Below are 19631 nucleotides of genomic sequence, written 5' to 3' on the forward strand. Positions count from 1 at the left end.
GAACCAAACCCACAATAATTCCTAGGTACGCCTATAGTTAGATTGACCAGAAAGGAAAAAGAGAAGACACAAATTACCAAGGCCAGAAATGAGAGAGATGACACAACAGATTCCACACACAAACTACCAAAGCTCACTCAGCAAGAAATAGATAAACTGGACAGCCATACACTTACTAAGGAAGTTGAACTTATACTTTAAATAAGTCTTCCTACGAAGGAAACTCCAGGCCTAGAACAGCATCACTGGTAAATTCTACAAATCACTCCAGAAAGAAATAACAAAGCCGATTCTTTCAGAAAATTTAAGAGAAGGGAATAATCCCCAGTTCATTCTTTGAGTATTAAACTATTACCAAACCCAGACAAAGACATTACAAAAAATAATAATAAAACAACAAGAACAAAAAGGACACTATATCATTACCAACTGGGATTTTTCTCAGGGAAGATTAGTTTAACATCTGAAAACCAATGCAATTCACCATATTAACAAATTAAAAAGAAGAATCACAAAATCACTTCAACTGATGCAGAAAGAACACTTGACAAAACTCAACATGCATTACTGACAAAGACTTTCAACGAACTGGGACTAGAAGAGAATGTCCTCAACTTGATAAAGGGTGTTTACGAAAAACTACAGAGAACATCATACCTGATGGTAGAAGACAATGCTTTCCCCCTACGATCAAGAATAAAGCAAGAATGTACTCTTTTACCACCTCCATTCAACATTTTAATGGCGGTCCTGGCCATTGTCACAAGGCAACAAAAAGACAGAACATAGAAGGCACCCAGATTGCAAAGGAAGAAGTAAAACAGGGCTTACTCACTCACAGCACGACTGTCTATATCAAAAATCTGCTGCGATCTATAGAAAAAAGCTACTAGAACTAACATGTGAATTCAACAAGATTTTAGGGTAAATGATCAATTAACAAAAATCAATTATATTTCTACATACTAGCAATAAACATTTAAAATTGAAATTTTGAAACTACTATTTACAGTAGCATCAAAATGAAACATGAAATAACCATAGATAAATACGACAAAGGGTGTGCATGTCTTCCACCCTGACGATGGCAGAACGTTGCTGAGAATTTAAAGACCTAACTACATGCAGAGATACACCATGTTCAGTAGTCAGAAGACTCAATGTTGTTAAAATGTCAGTTCACCCGTATTGATCTAAATTCAACACAGTCCCAATCAAGATCCCAGCAAGCTTTTATTAGTGAAATTGCAGAGATATTCTAAATTTCATAAGAAATGCTAATAAGCACCTAAAATAGCCAAAACATCTCTGGGGAAAAAAAAAAAAAACACGTGGAGGACTAACACTAACTGATTTCAAGACTTACTTTTAGCTGCAATAATCAAAATAGCATCAAATTGAGAGAGATCAGTAGAAAAAAGGATCCAGAAACAGACCTACATGTATACGAAAAGATTATTTTCTACAAAGTGCAAAGGCAATCCGATAGAGAGAGAGTTTGCAATAAACAGTGCTGGAACACACACTGATACCCATAACCAAGAGAGTAATTCTTGCCATATATAAAAAAACAACACAAAATGGATCATAAGCCTAAATGTAAAACCTAAAACTATAAACATTCTAGAAGAAAACACAGTTTTCTTGCCTTGGGGAAAGCACAGATTTCTTAGATACAATGTCAGTGTTATTCACAAAGGAAAAAATCAACAAACTGAACGACATCAAAAGTAAACACTTCAGCTCTAGGTATCACATAATTAAGACAACAAAAAGGCAAGCCACAGGCCAGGAGAAAATATACGGAAATAATATAATTTATCAAGGACTTGTACCCAAAATATGTAAGAGATTCTCAAAACTCAATAATAAGAAAACAACCCATTAAAAATTTTGACAAAATATCTGAACAAGCACTTCATCAGTGAAGGTCTATAAATGGTAAAGAAGCACAGGAGAAGGTGCTCAGTATCCTTAGTCATTAGGACAATGTAAGTCGGAGCCACGATGAGGCACCACTATACACGTGATGGAGCTGATATATGCAAGAAGACGGACCGCGCCCAGTGTTGCTGAGGACGCGCAGCGCTTAGAACTGGCAGAGCTGTAACATGGTAAAATCGCTTAGAAAAACAGTTTGGTCGTCTCTCAAAAAATTAAACATTTATCTACTTCTGATCTGCCCATTCCCCTTTCAGTATTTAGCTAAAGAAAATGAAAGTGTTTCTATACAAAGATTTATATTTAAATGTTCACAGAAGTGTATTCGTAACAGCCCCAAACTGTAATAACCTGAATGCCCATAAATAGGCTAATGGATAAATAACCTGTGCTAGGTCTATACCTGGAATACTGATTGGCAATAAGAAGAAAGAACTTCTCTTCGCATTATGTCCTCCATGTTTTTTGCAAATGATAGGATTTCCTTCTTTTCTAAGTCTGAATAGTATTCCATTATGTTGTACATCATACTTTCTTGATTTATCCATTCGTCCATTGATGGATATTTAGGTTGCTTCTAAGTCTTGCCTGTACATAAATGAGGAATCTAAACTAGCCAAACCCATAGAAGCAGAGAGGAGAATGGGGGTCTCCAGGGGCAGGGGGAAGAGGGAAATGGGGGAGGTAGCAGTCAGAGGGTACAAGTTTCAGTTATTAAACATGAATGAGTCCTAGAGATCTGCTGTGTAGAGCCTACAGTTTAGTAATGCTGCGTTATACACTTAAAATTTTTCCAAGAGGGTAGATCTTATGTTGAATGTTGTGAATCACAAAAATAAAATAAAAGAAAAAGAGAATAAAATAAAATAAAAAGAAAAGGAGGATGGGAGGAAACTTCTAGAAGTGATAGATATGTTTATGGTATAAATTGTGATGATAGTTTCAAAGATATATACACTTAGCTCCGAACTCATCCAGCTGTATACATCAAACATGCACAGCTTTTTGGATGTCAATCATACCTCAACAAAGTGGTTTAAAAAATAGCATAGAACTATGGTTACACAAAGCAACATGGATTAATCTCAAGATAATTATGTTACGTGAAAGAAGCCATACAAAAAGGAACACACACTACTAGGTGATGTACGATACAAAATTCTGAGAAATGCAAGCTCAGTCTGAAAGCAGCAGAGTGCTGCCTCGGGCGTGGGGAAGGGCAGCAAGCAGGGGCATGAGAGGGAGCTTACAAAGGGGCACGCAAAACCCGGGGGCTGATTTTATCATCTTGATTGCAGCAATGCTTTAACTTACACACACATTTTTCAAAACGTGTGAAATGTCACTGCACTTCAAATATGTGTGGTTGATCATGTGTCTCAAAGGTGTTCTTTTTATTTTTATTTTTAAGTGGCATTGGTCATCCGAGGAGGAGGGGTTTCTGCAGGAGACTGCAGTATGAACAGGGCATAAGGAGGCAGCGACTGAGTGTAGACAAGTCTCCCAGGAAGCTTAGCTGTGGGACTGGGGGAGGGAGAGGGAGACCCACACAGACAGACACAACGTTGAGTTATCTGTGTTTTGAGATGAGAGAAAGAGGAGCCAGTGGAGACAGTGAGATTGAAAACGTAGGGGGTCTGGAGCCAACTGATGAAATGGTGGGAAGGAAAAGCCAAGAAAAAGATGTCTTGAATAAAGGGAAGCACACATGTAGGTATGATCTGTGGCTGGATTGGGAGATGCAGGAATGGACTGAGGAGTTGGTAGAGTTTAAGTCTGCCATTCTCTCTCTTTTTAGGGATGGATGAGGTATGAGAGGAATAGGATGCTTAAGAAGAATGAATGGTGGAGCTTTGGAAAAGCCAGTGTGGTTGGAGATACAGGTTCAACTTAGGAGCATTCGTCTATAACAAGATGGCGGGCAAGAAAATCGCTTTGCGCAAGCAAAAGAGCTGTTGTTTACATGGGTGCACAGCGGGTTACGCCCCCACAGTCCTCTCCTGCTCTCTTAGCCCTAGGAAATTTCACTCTTTCTGTTGTTCCCACCCTTTTTCTCTCAACACACAACAGATTTTCAAAACTCTTTTAAGTTTGTTGGGAAATATTTCTAACATACACATGAAAATACAGAATAATTTAATAAACTGCAATGTTCTACCACCCAGCTTTCTCAAGTCTCAACACTATATCGTATTTACCTTGGTTAACCCAATCCTTGAACCAAACACAGGCTAACGGGACGAGAGAGGTTTCATCACCAGCAAACATCAACATGCTCACTTGCTTTTGGCATTTCATTTATTTCATAGACAACGCCCAGAGCACGTCTGAGAACTTGAGGTGTTACCGTGGGAGGCACAAATCAAGTGTGGCCAGAAATGGCCGCAGGCAAGCTTATGAGGTAGTACCCTGAAGTCAAGTGTTAGTGTGTTAAAGCCATGCAAATTAGGCCAAACCCAAGGTCCCAGGTTTGGAAAAAATACTCTGGGATAGTATGAATTTTTAATATAATTGGTAATTCCAATTCACAGCGCAGACACGATTTTCTTCAGTGTTCTAACACTCATTGCCACTTTTGCGTTGGTAAAATATGAGGATGGTTAACTGAAAACTACTTTTCCCCACATCACGTATTTAAAGACAAGAGCTTTATTCTTTAAGGCGCAACAAATCATCCGTTAAATAAAAAAAAAAAAAAAACCGTAACGTGGACAGTACCTGCCAAAACAGACTGTGCGCATCCCCTTGCAGGAGTTCAACCGTGTCTCCTGCCTGGATGTGCAGCGGGGGCCCTTCGTGAAGAGTGGGGGGTGGCGTTCCAGTATAGTTCCTAATGACCTGCATCTTTGGTAAACCTGCAAATAAGCAACACAACTTTGAGAACTGAGAAAATAATAAAGTGTGAAATCCAAATGTACTTAAAAAAAAAAAAAAAACACAGCCATGATGAACATTAAAAAGTTTTAATAGCACCAAGTCTAAGTAAACATCTGAAGTAACTACAATGGAACGCTTTTCAACTTTCTCCTCATTTGAAGTGGTAACGGAGTAAGACACATATTTATCCCCGATCCCTTACATACTCTTCCTCTCCTGTACCATCAATCTCTCCATAGTTGAAAAAATACTTCTCTTTCAGCTGATGTCTGCTTCATGAAAAAGAACACATCACGTACAGTTTAATGGAAAAGAATCAGTTTTTTCATCAACTCTACCCTGTCTGCCTGTTACTTTCCTCTGGGGCATAGGCTGATCTCATCACTGAGGAGGCTCACCCTTCCTGTGCAGGGACCCCGCCATCCAGTGTAAGGCTCATATCTTCAGATTAGCCTTGTAATTCAAATCAAAGAGGTGATGGTGTGCCACCGCAACACTTCAGACATCTGTGCGGGGAAATTCTTCAGGCTCAAATCTAGGCTTGCAGAGCAGACCCAACAAAGGGAGCGTGTGGAAGGAAGCCTGCAGCGTCAGCCCTGCCGGCAATACAGAGCCGGGCCTTTCCGCTGTATTTCGCAGTGAAGGCTCGGGGCCCCTGTTTCACCTTTGAGAACAATGCCCCGCCTGCACGCGGGACTGACCGCATCAGTACTGCTGGCAAACGGACACCCTCAGGGCCGCCTTCTCACTTGGAGGTCAGACTGCTCCCTCCCACAAGAGACGTCGCTCGTGAACATGGTACGTGTTTGCACATTTACAGACGTAAGCCCTTGCTTGTTCCACTTCAAGACTTTTCGCTCTAATCTACACTGAACCCGGTGAAGCTGCAACCGGCTGGAAATGCTGCCCTAAATAGGGGAGGAGGAATGGCGGTCATTCAGGTCTCCACGTCCAAGTCACCTGGAAAGGACCTCGATATCTACAGGAGATGCTCCAGCAAACAGCTGCATAACGTCCTCAAAACCCTTTCTCAGTAAGCCCCCGAGAGGGCGGAAAACAAGCGTGGCCACCAACCCAGCAGGGCTGCTGCCTTAAGTCAGCACTTTATCAACCCGGTCAATCAGGAGGCAGAAGGGCTGAAAAGCCTCGGGCCCTTCACCCCAATTCAAGTGCGGGAATCGCCGAGGCCTGTTACGCGTTGCTACATCCCCCCTTGGCTTCAGTTCTTGTGCCGCGGGACCCCGGAGCGATGGCTTTGATCCCACATCTGTCAGGGAGCGCTTCCACACACAGTGGACTCTGTCTCCTCCAAAAACAACACTCTTCTCACTCAAGTGCTTGTCACTCTCTTACTTAACACGCCGCAGGCGCCTTGAGTAGAGAAAGAGCTTCTTTTACACTTTCTATTAAGATGCTGTTAATTTAAAACGAAACCTCAGTCTCCCGTGCACACGGCAACTGACTGAGAAGTTCACCATACGGACGAGGACACGCTCTACGGTGGAACTTCAGAAGTGAGCCCAGCTGGCACGGCAGCTACTCCGGCGAGGCAGTGAGCCCTGGTTTTACTCAGCACTTCTAGAGCCAGGAAAGCATTCTGCTCAGCAGGCTCCCTTGATAATTTTGTTTTGACGTCAATTCTTAAATAAAGGCTGAAGTCAGGAAAGAGGAGTTTGTGAACCTGAAAGAGCCGATGCGGCCTCACCTCCTGGGGCCAGGTGAGTGCTCAGCAGGGCCCCGGCCTCACTGCACTCGGGTCTGCAGCCGAGACCCACGGGGACAGGCAGAAGCAGCGCCACGTGACAAACGGCAGGAACAGGAGCTCTCTGGCTGCTGACACGCCCGAGTTAGTCACTCCCGGGAGGAAGTGACTGAAAAATGCATAGAGCATCAGGAAGAAAAATTAAGCTGGATGACATTTCACGCCCAAATACAGATTAGGGACTAAAATACAGAACGGCCCAGGCCATGAAGGCTGAGAGGTGTCGGGGCGGAGCAATGCTGCCTTATCTATCTTTTTCGACAGACTAGGATGCCCGTAACACGGGACCTAGTAAAATTATAATATTTAAAACTAAAAATGGTTCCTATGTTAATCTCCTTTGGTCAAGAAATGAGACCTACATGGCAGTCTTAGGATTTACTCTAGACTAAGCAGTCTTCAGACTGGTGGACTCAGTTCTCATAGTCTTGTTGATTCCTGATTTTTTTCATTGACTCTCTATTTCCTGCTGTGACTTTCTTCTCGGTGACGAGCTTCACTTGGGAAGCTGACCTGGCAGCACACTCGCCTAGGGTGTGTTGCTGATCTCATTCCTAAAACAAAACCTCTCTGAACCTTGCCAAGAATTATGGTTGAGCCCAGGTAATGGTCAAAAGAGCAATGCTACTAATCTGAATTCAGTCAAAAATGATTTGTAAAATATGACATTTATTTGGCCCATACTCCTTTTTGTGGAATGAGGTGTGAGTTTATAATAGAATGGAATTTCTATTTTTTGGTCATTTGTTAGGATCACCTTTGGCTGTTACTTCTGATTGGTCAGCATGTCCCATTTCAGGATGATCCGTCCTCAAGACTGAGGGCTACAGAGACCAGAGGACAAGAGGGATGAAGCAACGGCTCAGCGACACGATGAATTCTGACGCTGTGCCCCGTGCCTCTGATGCTTGCATGTGGTAGGAGCTCTACAGCACTGGTGGCATGAATGGTTGCTTTCCAAAAGGCCCCTTTATAGTCCTTCCTTTTATTTAAAAAAAAAAAAAAGACACGGTAACACTGCTAAGAAGGCGAACACAATCACATTAACTGATAGATAAAAATGCATTGAAAATAAGGAGAGAGGCAGCGGGTTAATATTCACGTCAGCACTCAGCCCTAGGGATCACTGCTGACACAGTCTACTGCCACAGCAGGGGTGCACACCTCACAAATGAGATCCAGAATGGAGCAGAAGTTAGATTTACAGATGCTCTTATTTCAAATAGCCATTTAGCGTTGATTTAGGATAAGTTTTCTTCTCCCCTTACAAGATATCCCTGACAGGTTCTAACCTCTGTTTAAAAATGTGCAGGACAGGACATTCCTTACCTGTCCCTATGACAACTCAGTCCTTGTTGCATAGTTTATGAACAAGCTTCATCTGAAACTTACTCAAAACTCTCTCTGGGTAACTTCTATCCACTGCCTGCCTCCTTCCATCTGGAATTATGCTGAAGAAGGCAAACCTCCTTTGTATAGATTAGCCTTTCAGAATTTATCCAGGCTTAAAATCCCTAGTTTCTTATTTTAAAAAAAGATCATATTTTCCTTTGGTGATCCATACTTCAAGGGATGCTGAGATACAAAACAGGGTAACACGAAAAAAGCAGAACTCTACTTCCTGTCATTGACACTGACCAACCGGAAATAAACACCTAAAAGTGACTCTGAAAACTGATTAAAACTTATAAATTCCATTATGTTATAAATTCATAACTCATCCCAGGAAGCTGCTTTTTTCTTCTTGGGTAAATATGGACCCAATAGTTGTTTAGTTTCTTTCTGCTCCAGAACCGCTTTTACAATGGACAGGCTGGTACAGTTAAGTTACAGGGCTGCTCATCGAAACCTGAAAAGTTATACTGCAACCACCTTCAGACAGTAAATGCAAAATAATCATATGTAATTCTAACACATACGGGGGTGGGGGGGCACTGCAGAAGTTCCCAAAACTTTATATAATCAATTATCTTTAACTAAGGGAATATAATTAAAAAGGCTGAGACAAAATTAGATCTCGTGCCAAATGTTGAGTTATTTCAGCCTGTTTTATCCCCTACAACAAATGCTTTGCTGTACAGCTAACTGTATCCTTAATACATTAAGTTGTGGACAAGTGTGCCCTTTAACTTTTGTTCACGTAGCAATTATGCTTAGTCTAAAATCAGACAAGGTCCCCAAGTCATCCTGATGCATGAAGAATGAACAACGAGGAGAATCAGCAATATTAAAATGATGGTTATACTCTAGTAATTGTCATGGGGTTCTGGCTGAATAAAACCGAAGCCAATTTTATTATGTGGAACACCAGAGTTTTCCAAAACAATACAGAAGTGTTTTTTAAAAGGCGATCTGAAGTAAGATTTCCTTTCAGATCTGAATTCAATGTCACTAAGAGTGACAGTATGCCAAGAAATGTTTTTTTAATAATGTGCGTTTTTTAAAAAAATTCATTCTAGGTAGAATCATCTTAGAAAGTTTGCCGGATATAAACTATTTCACTGACAATTTTCACATAAACCCTCAATGAACTTACCCTATGGTACCTGTATCAACCGCTGTGGCTTCTAAGAAGAGTGACTGCCGCAGTAGAGGTTAGTATCTATTTACATGCTGCTGTCACGGCCCTAATGCAACGGGCTTCCCTGGGGCGGTAACTTAGAGGAGAGTGCTGTGGACCAGATCAATGGGCTGTCAGCGCTGTGCCGGCCTTTCACCTCTCAGGCCCCATTACAAATGTAAACACAGCCACTTGAAAAAATAGTTCCACAAGATGTCGGAGGATGTGGTTGGTTTATCCCGAGAAACTGATCACAAGCATAACATACTCATTCATTCCTCAAACGTCCCGTGCACCCTGCCAGGGCTGGCCGTGGTGGCTGAGAACAGAGCAAGGCAGGCTTCCTGCCCTCAAAGAGCCTACAGTCCGCTGAACAGGTAGGTGAACTCCAAGACAGCAACGCAGCTGGCGTGGGCTGTTGCCCCGTGGGACCTTTTTCAAAATCTGCCTAGTAACAAAAATTTCAGGGAACTGTTTTGGTGTAAGTCTTCAAGGACCCTAACATATATATTCTGTATTTTCTGCAAGTCTCCTAGGTGTGGTTTCCAAGTCCTCGACAGTTTTGGGAATCACATTCTGGTGGGCACACGAGCAGGCGCCATGACCGACATCTACCACTTCCAAGCTTGCTTTTGAGAAAACTGCAGTGAGAAAAGTGCTGCCTGGCATCTCGCCAACTAAGTCCCCTTTAAGTTGACATCTGAGCCCTTCCTGGTACCAGTTTACGATCCAGCCACCAGTTCTGACGGCCGGGCTGAGCCGACTGGGCAGCTGGCAGGGTCGGTGGCCTGAGACGCCGGGTGCTGGGCCCCGCCCTCCACACCTTCCAGGGCTCTCCCAGCTAGGCAGGGCTCGCTCATTCACTTCCTGCTCCTCACGGAGGAGCAAAAGGAGGCTTACAATGGGAACTATCTGTTACAAGAGAAGCAGACAATTCGGTGGAGAACAAACTGGTCTAAGGAACGAACTGTTCACAACGGGAACACTCCCCATCAATGATTTCGAGAATTTTCACCCAGAGAATCCTACGTTACTTTTATAAACGATGAGTCAGAGGAAGGAGACAGCATGGTCACTGCTCATATGAAAACAAGCTTCAGGGATACTTTCCTCCAGATTATAAACGCTGACTCGTCACTCTTTGGCACCATTTACTGGGAGTACTAGTACGTCAGGGGTGAAAGATGTAATCATGTCTTTTGGAAAAATTTTCCACTTATTAAAAAGATCTCATAGGCCACCAAATATAAAAGAACTACAAAATTTCATGTGTTATTTTTAAAATCCATGCAAATTTAACATTCTGTTCTGTTGAATAAGTATGTTTTATTGAAAAAAAAAATGAGGTTTCTGTAAAATCCCTAAATAAAATCAAAGCTCTAGAAGAATGGGCCACTAGTCAGACCCCTGGAAAACAACCTCTCTTGAGGAAAGGGAGGGGAGCCGTTTGAGGGGTTCGGCCTGAGCTTCTTCAGTATCTTCTTTAAAGATTGAAAAGGAAGATAATTATACAATTTCAAACGAAGCGCACTGTCCACCTAGTTTTACCACCTCATTTTCTACCTTGTAAAAAAAACTCCTAAATTTACCAATTCCCAGTTCAGTCCTTCTGGCCACAGGCTAGTCATTCTCTGCAGAGAATGAGGTCCAGGCAGAGAGAAGATCCCCTGATACCGACTGGTAAGTGTTTGGGGATCACCTGAATCCCTGCTGGGTGTGCCGTGTTATCCTGAGAAGAGGAAAGACTCCTTCAAGTGGGGAGAGATTGAGAGCTCCCCAAGATTAGCTGAGCTCTAGGAGGAAAGCAATAACTCCCACTAGAATATTCTAAAGACAGAGCCTCAAAGCGCCTCAACTAAAAAAAAAAAAAAAAAAAAAAAAAAATTACACTTGACAATCTACGGACCTCTAAGTGCCTGACATATCTGTGTGCAGGTCCGTGGATCTGTGGACAAGCGGCCACATGTAGTTCTTTCTACAGAACGTTATCATCACTTAACCCTCATCAGTCTGCTATTTGGACCACACTTGAGTGGATCAGGGATGGCAGTTAAGCCAAAGGTTGCAATGAATAGGCTGAACATGTGAGGCACCAGTGGCTGAGCAGGACGCTTGAAGGGAGATTGTCCAAAAGGGCAGTCCTCACTGGTGGATGAGAAACAAGACAATCCAATTTGCTCCTACAGAACAGGAAAGCAGGAGGCAGACTTGTAAGTCAGGAGGGAACCGTGGTTTCTGACTTCAGAAAAGAAGAGTTGACTGGGATTACTCAGCTTCCAAAACTGTAGGTCCTGAAAGATCCTTATAAAGCCTGCTGTCCTCTCCCCCTTCAGGGAAGGACTCAGATCTGGAGTGACCATTGAGAAGACTTCCTGGGCTGTTTCCTTACCCTCCTAGCTGGAACCCCCACGCCTAAAACTAACGAGCATGCTTCCGTCTTGCAACCAAAATAAACCTTTGACAATCCAGTCCTAAAGGATATCTAACGAATAAGAGAAAGGAAAGATGACTAAGGCACTCTGCAATAACCTGGTCCGATAAGTTCATTCATTTATTGGATGATTATTTACAGACTATCCGTCATGCCCAGGTACTGGTCTGGGCACTGGGACTGAAGCTGTAAATGAGAGTGACATGTGCCTCACTCAGAAAGCTCATATTTCAGTGGAGAACACAAACATAAACATGAAAACAAATGGACAAACATGACAATGTCAGATGGAAGTACTACAAAGAAGAGTTTAGAAAAAGGTAGTGTGCAGGGTTGGGAGGGGAGTCTGTTTCTTTAGGAGAAGGCGATCGGGTCAAGTTTAAGACCTGAGAAGGCAGTAATCACTTGGGGTAAGGGGTGGGGGGCGGGGGGTAGAAGCTGGTAATTTAACAGGCAAGTTGAATGATAAACATGAAGATTCTGAGACTGGAATGAGCCTGACGTCGAGGGACAGAAACATGGCCAGAGGCACTGCATGAAAGCAACTGATAAAATTTAAAACTGGGCATTGTGCTGGGTGGGGTGGGTCAGACAGAGAGGGACAAGTGCTGTGTGATGTCGCTTATATGTGGAATCTAAAAAATACAACAAACTAGTGAATACAACAGGAGAGAGGCAGACTCTGGGACCTAAGGAACCGACTGGTGGTTGCCAGTGGGGAGCTGGGGGGCAATGTAGGGGTGAGGGAGTGGGAGGTTACCAACTGCTGGGTGTAAGATGGGCTCAGGATGTACTGTACAACATGAGGAACACAGCCAACATTTTGCAATAACTGTCAATGAAAAGTAACTTTTAAATTTCGTATTAAAATTTTTAAAATAAAAAAATAAAATAAATTGACATATACTGTCTTGATGGTCTGGTCCATTCCATCACTCCTTTCACACACACACATCTTGTTGAATTATTTGAAATTTATTGAACGAGTCAAGTTCTTATCAACATGCTGCCCCTTCTTCCTGGCATAAACCCAGCTTACACCCCACCTAAGGGGTAAAAAAAAATCTAACTTACTCCTCTCATGTTTTAAGACTTCTGCTAAGAAACCTACTAACATTCTCCTAAACGTGACTTAAGTCCCTGAAACATATGCTCCCTTTGACACTTGTGCTGCTTCAGTACCACTTTTCACGCCAAAATGCTTTATCCAGTGAGTATAAAATGTGCATTCTAGACCACAGGCATCTTTCCATGTACTGTCTTCGCAGAATTTCCATACAGTAGACCGTGACCACCTTGGTGACGAAGGCTGTGTTCCTTATCTCAATGAATTCTTTTGGCAGAAAGGAAAAAGGTAGCTGTCCTTCTCCCCCAGTAGCCACCCTTCCAAATACACACATGCACTTTGACTTCCACCCAAAACACTCTCTAAGTCAACCATTTCTTCCTATCTTTATTTCCACCTCCCATTCCAGCTTTATGACTAAAACTGGCCTTTCCTCATCCACTCTGCCAATGCTTGCCTGCCCTTCACAAAGCCCTGTGAATGCCTTTTAAAAAATGCAAATGATATGGCATTCTCCTGTTTAAAACCCTTCCCACTGCACTGAGAATCAGATCTGACCTTTTCGCCGCAGCCCATAAAACCATGCACTCTCACGCTAGCGATCCTGACTGCGGTGGCGGTTTCACAGGTGGATAAGCATCTATCAGAATTCATCAAATTGCACACCCGAAATACGTGTTGTCTACTGAACAGGAATTATACCACAATAAAGGTGTTTTTTTGAAAAAAAAATCCTGAAATTATAAGTAATCACTCAAATATCTGAGAATTTTATAAAGTAAAAATGTAAAAAAAAAAAAAAAAAGATGCGTTTTCAGGCCCCTGATAACTCTCTAATCTCATTTTGTTCCAGTCTCACGCTTGCACACTGTTTCCCATCACACCGACCTTTCCCTAGTTGCTTAAAGACCCCGAGCAAGTGGGTGCGCAGCCAAGACAATCTACAACACGAACCCCACCTTGTAATTCTATGGTTATTCACTCACTTGTCACCTGCCTCCTCTCCTCTCCGTTCCTATATATTCGTACTGCTGGTTTGTACGAGAAACATTTATTTTCATAATCAAATCTAGCTTTTAATAATAAAAATATTCAGCTTTTATGGGATAAACTACCACTTCATCTTCAGTTCTGACTTGCTTTTAAACTGCACGGAATTATTTGTGCTTTCACCTCTATCAGTGTGCTACCTGTAACTGCAATTTTGCGGGAAATAAAATTGTTTTTAAGGTGAAAAACTGCTAATATATTTCTTGAAAGCTCTTAATAATGACTTTCTTAATAACGTGTCTTCACCCTGCGTATCTTTAAATCAGGTGACCCGCATCATTTATGCAGAATACTTTTTTATTCCTATACACTCAATTGCTTAATCAGCATAAAAATAACAGAAGTTCTAACTCAGAAAGTAGCATATGCTTTCTAAAACAGCCCCCCAACTAGCCACCTCCTTCCACTCTGGGCTCTGTTCCTCTCTTTTCTCTTGACCTCCCTCCCACCTGAGATCCCTTGCTTCAGTCCCAGGGAGCATATTCAGTCGCACGCCCTGAAGACTTAGATGTGTGCAGACACACTTTACTGATTTGTAAGTTAAAATGAAGGGCATATGCAGTTGGTATTCCTGACCGGCAGTTTCAGAGAAAGCAAATGACTCTGGACCATCATTTAGATGTGCTGCTGTTTTTTTTTCGGTTTTTTTTTGTTTGTTTGTTTGTTTTTAAGAGGCCAGGGAGCTCTTAGGTCAGAGACCAACCATCAACCTACCTACACAAAAATGCACATAAATTGAACAATCTCTTTACCCTTCCTATGAACATTCTTCTATAATAAATTTCTGAAATAGGAAAAAGGAAAAAAGCCACCTCCTCTGCATACAAGGGCACTACACCGAAATTACTAATTTGCAAGAATTTCGCACCTGCTAAGTCTTTATAAACTTTCATGAGCTCACTTGTAAACTCTGAGAACGCACAGCTCTCACAGTATCTGACTGGGAATTCGGAGATTTAGTCTCTCCCCAGTTGCTTAGCTTAATTTTGTTTTCCCCTTTAATCTTTTTCTGAAATAAAATGTAATTCAGTTCAGAGAGAACTATTTAGTTACAGTCTTATGGATTCAGATGTGGGCAGGCTGAGTATAAATGTATCCACCTGAAATCAAGTGGATGTGTAACTATTACTCAGTCCCAGCCAGGTTTCCTAGGAGGAAGCTGGCTATGTATCTTCATTTTCATGTGGTACAATTGTTTTTGTTTACGTCATCTTTCACTGGGGCTACAGATCAACAACCAACATCACTACATAATTATGTACGTAAAATGAAAAGAAAACACGGTGTCCTTCTCAGGAACATTCCTCCTTCACACTATGTGTAAGGAGGAGAAGGAGTGATCAGAGAAACCACACTGAGCTGTGTATTCTTTTCTAGCAATGGGTACCCTGTATCCTAGCATGGGATGTGATTCTATCAAAGTAGGGTCTTAGAATAATTCAGCCAAACATATTCATTTACACAGAAACAACTCAATCCCACAGCTTAGAGCCAGCTAACAGCCAAAAATGGTGTTCTTTCCAACAACAATCTGTCACCCAGTGAGGGTGACTAGGAAAAACAAGGGAGGATTATGGAAAGGTCATACATGACTGTTTTAGATTTAAATACTTAATGAATAAATCACTACCTTTTCTAAGAAAGCTGGGAAAGAATCAGTTTCAAAATGTTCCAGTGGTAATGACAGTTTTATAAGCAACAACAGATCCTTCAAACTATCATAGGAAGTTCAGAGAGTCGATTTCAAAATCTCTATACCCCGAGGTTATCATACTGAGAGTATGTATTCTGTCTCCTTCCTATAAATTGATTGGGAATACTAAAAAATTGAGGTATTAGCCTATAAGCTTTTGTCCTCTATAATTTTTCAATTTAAAATATTTCAAGTGCATATAGAATACAGACTTTAGGAACAGTATTTGATTTTTGTGGGCTTTTTTTTTTTTTTTTTTTGCTTTCAAGATCTTGATTTTTTTCTCCCTCTCCTATCAATTCAAAAGCTATCACTTCTCTTCCTAGTCTTTTTTTTTCCCCGTGTTCTTACCTTCCTTAAGGTTAACCTTATTCTTTCCCCAAATTTTCAGCTTCCTATCTTTTTTTTTTTTTCCTTCCCCTCCATAAAGAGCTTCTTTCATCAACCTTAAACATCAAAATTATGCTCTGGTGTCAACTTGTTCAATTTTAGCATAATAAGCTATTTAAATAGTTAGCCACAGTTGGTTCTAATCAACTGGAAAACGGCAAAAGTGAAATGAAACCTATATCCTAAGAGTATAATAAAAACATAAAAGTAATAATTATGAAAATACAAACTGTGGACTACAAAGAAAAATGCAAATATTAAAATAATAAGAAACTGTGTCCGCAAATTGTGCGTCATCTGGAAGGCAGTCATGCTTGGTAAAACCAGAATTGTGCACAGAAAAGACATACTGGAAGAGTGTTAGTTCTGTCTCACTTCTCAAAAGACCAGAGACACTGAACACAAAGTTCACATGCAACTATGGTTTACAAAAACACCTGCACATAACACATAATATACAAAGATGGCACATAATTCTAAAACCAAACCACTGATTTCTCATGAACTTTATATAGCGTGAAAAACGGCGGATCCTAAGAATGACCTTCTCCTGGGTTCCTGGGCAGAGTCTGAGCATTTCATGTGTTTTTCACTTCTGAGTTAAGACAAACTCCTGCGGAACAATGAACGAAACTTCTCTTTCTTTGCCAATATCCCAGTGTTCACGCCATTATAAAAGTGTGACATATACTGGCTTGAACCTGAGGAACTGGCTGCTGCTGACTGTTTTTGAAGTACCAGAAAGGTAATTTCCTAAAACCTAGCATGTGCAAGGTGATTCTTTCCATGCACAGTTACTGAGTATCTAATATTAATGAAGTTGCAGCAAAAAAGTCTGATGAAGCTCAAACGTGACAAAAAGCAGGCATAATTCTGTGCAGAAAAGAACATTTCATGTAAATTTGTACTTGGGCACTGGCTCTGTGGAGCAACATTAATTAGTAACTCTGTTCAATAAATTCAGTAAACATTTGTGGAGGCCCTCATTTCCAGCTACCTCAGAGCCATAACTCTTTTGAAAAACCTAGTTACAGATTTTGTTTTTCCAGGTTTTAACAGGAAGAATATCCTATTTTGCCCTTTGAAGCTAGAGAGTATAATTTGTGACAGCAGGGTCCCTATTTTTTCTCTAAACTTTTTTTTAACCTCTAGACAGAAAAAGAAATTGCATCTATTACAAAACCACAAAATCAAATCATTTTTGTCTTTAGAGTAGAGACTTTTTAAATCATTCATCTTTGTTTTATTAACCTCATCCACAGTGCTTGGTATGTGGCAAAACTTGTTAATGAGTGATTTAATTTCCAGGAGAAATTTTTACCTTATGAGAGTTGAGAGTTAATTCTAAAACAAACAAATATGATAAAATCAAATTAATATTTCTTTTTCCTATTATCTTCAAGGATTTGACAATGTATGATATTTGTTTTTAAAATCACTTTAATTTTACTACTAAGGAAATATAACCTGTGGTGATGAATTTCTTTCTGCTTTTTTAGTTATCAAGTTGACTTAAACATCCAAGAAGGCATGGTAAACACAAAGGTTAAAAAAAAAAAAAGGGCAGTATCTACCTGAGCAACTGAAGCAGTACACTCCTTTTGAAACTCTAAGATTTCTTTACAGACTATTTCATCAAACAGATATACTCAGAAGCTACTTCTCCAGCATACCAGTTGTATCAAGCTTTCCACTGGCTTTCAAATTGTTTTTCCTTTTTCTGCCCCTAAATAGAAAGATCCTTAGAGAATATATCTCTGTTTTTGTCACATTTCACCAAGACCAAATAAAATGATCTTGCACAAAAAGGAGAAAGTAAGTTTGAAATGCTTTCAAAAGTTGTAAGTACTTTCCCATGTATATAATACTTTGGAATCTACAGATATTTAAACTATATTCACCTACTAGTTGGTTGACTCCTTGATTTGCTGTTGGCTGTCTCATTTAGTCATGAACATGACTTTCCCTATAGAACTTAACATTCTGTAGGGACAGAGGGGAACATACACCCCTACAAAGAACGACACTGCTGTGTCAGTGATCAGCATGTTGCTATGGAAGTGGTCAGCAAAGCACCAAATCAGGGAGTTCAGAGAAGACCCCAGGGAGGAGCAGACATGAAGCTGAAACTGAAGTATATGCAGACACCAGCCAGACATAGGGGACGGTGTATAACTCACACCGCATTTAAAGAGGCACAAATCTTTATGCTTGAAAGACTTTCTTCAGCAGGACTCGGCACTCCAACTGCATGAGTAAAGACAGGTTGATTCAGAAAATGGCAGAAAAAGGGTTCAAATGGTGGACCATGGAAACGAAGCTGATCAGGCAAGGCAGCAAACACAGGAGAGACTGATGAACAGAAAGACAGCAGACGGGCCAACGAGCAGGAAGTCTCTAAGACTGGGGTGAGAGAACGAGATTCTGAATTTAGTGTTCTAGACACGGGTGATGACCAGGCCCCCGGGGCGGCCGTGGGGATGTCTGGCTGACACACAGCAGAGCCAGAGGTCACTGGAGGTGAAAAAAATCAATGTCAGGTGAAGCGAGGAGGCTCAGGTTTGAATGAGTTATCTACAATGTGAAGTCACCTAGGTTGAAGGCAAAGTGCTCCTTCTGTGTGTGAGAGAGAAAATCGTGGAGGGGAGCCCATGCGAGGGGGCAGGGTGTGTAATGGTCATGAACGCAGGCTCTGTATCAAACAGGTCTAAGGTTGAATGCCATAAACACTTAATTTCCACATCTGCAAAATGGGTATATTAACACTACTACTGATGTTTTTGTGAAACTGTGTATGAGCTTTAGCACACCACCTGCCACATGGTGTGAGTCAATAGATGTTTGACCCTTAACTGGTTCTATGTAACCATTTTTCTGTAAAAAATTATTTACATTAAACTAGTTTACCTAAGTAACTTAGATCCAATAGTTCTATGCCTCAAAATGTTGTAAAAATAAGAAACTATATATATTTAATAATATCAAGCAGTCTTCACACAAAGTACTTTTAGTTTCAATGTAATTACTAAAAAGTATAGTAATGAAAAGTCTGCAGTATTAGTGTAAGAATAAATAGACCAATGGACCAAAGAGCCTAGAAACAAGTCACCTACGTGTCCAGCTGAAAGAAAGATGAAGTGTGAAAAGCAAACCTGTGACAGCTTTTAGAAGACAATAAATTAAACTATCCTTATGATATTAGGTAGAGGAGATGATTTCTTATGCAAGACACAAAAAGCACATGCTAAAAGATCACTAAATTTGTTTCCTTTAAAATTTAAAATGGAAAAAGAGACCACTGAAAAAGCAGATGCATACAATTAATATAACTAAAGGAATAGCATCCTGGATATATAAAACACTCCTAAAATAGAAGAAAAAATATAAACAGCCCCACAAAAAAAAAAAAAAAAAAAAGGAGGGGAGAATATGAAAAGTTAATCCTCAGATATGAAAAACTGAATAAACCTTACACATGTGAAAAGATGCTAATTGTCAGGTATTTATTTCCAGGGGGAAAATTTAAAACAGTGAAATAGCAATCTATACCCTTTATACTGGTAAAAAAAAAATCTTACAAATCAGTAACACTAAGCTTTGTTTAATTTAAGGAACTTTTTGAGCAGGAGTTTACAAATAGCAAAATGTTAAGATCTATTTACTCTTACTAGTAAGCATATCTGCATGTATCATATTATTTTCAGTATGTCTGAAATGCTTCACAGATGTATTTTTAAATTTTACTTAAAGGGCCTTTATCTAATAAATTACTTAAAGAGTTTTAAATGGCCTTAAAAGTAGTTTTTCCTGTATTTATCATGAATGCTACAAGAAACAGAAACAAACAAACCAACCTGTATT

At 40.6% G+C, this 19631-nt stretch overlaps 1 protein-coding gene across 2 annotated transcripts in view; it reads right to left on the reverse strand.

Moving 5' to 3' along the window:
- The window catches only part of VAV3 (vav guanine nucleotide exchange factor 3), a 334983-nt gene that overhangs the window by 59737 nt on the left and 255615 nt on the right, over nucleotides 1-19631 (reverse strand). For both annotated transcript variants that reach the window (XM_010945807.3, XM_074370077.1), the window contains one exon: nucleotides 4660-4796. In XM_010945807.3, the coding sequence (XP_010944109.2) occupies nucleotides 4660-4796 (137 nt within the window). The remainder of the gene's footprint in view (nucleotides 1-4659; nucleotides 4797-19631) is intronic.

Source organism: Camelus bactrianus, chromosome 9, assembly GCF_048773025.1.
Source record: "Camelus bactrianus isolate YW-2024 breed Bactrian camel chromosome 9, ASM4877302v1, whole genome shotgun sequence".
Taxonomy (NCBI): domain Eukaryota; kingdom Metazoa; phylum Chordata; class Mammalia; order Artiodactyla; family Camelidae; genus Camelus; species Camelus bactrianus.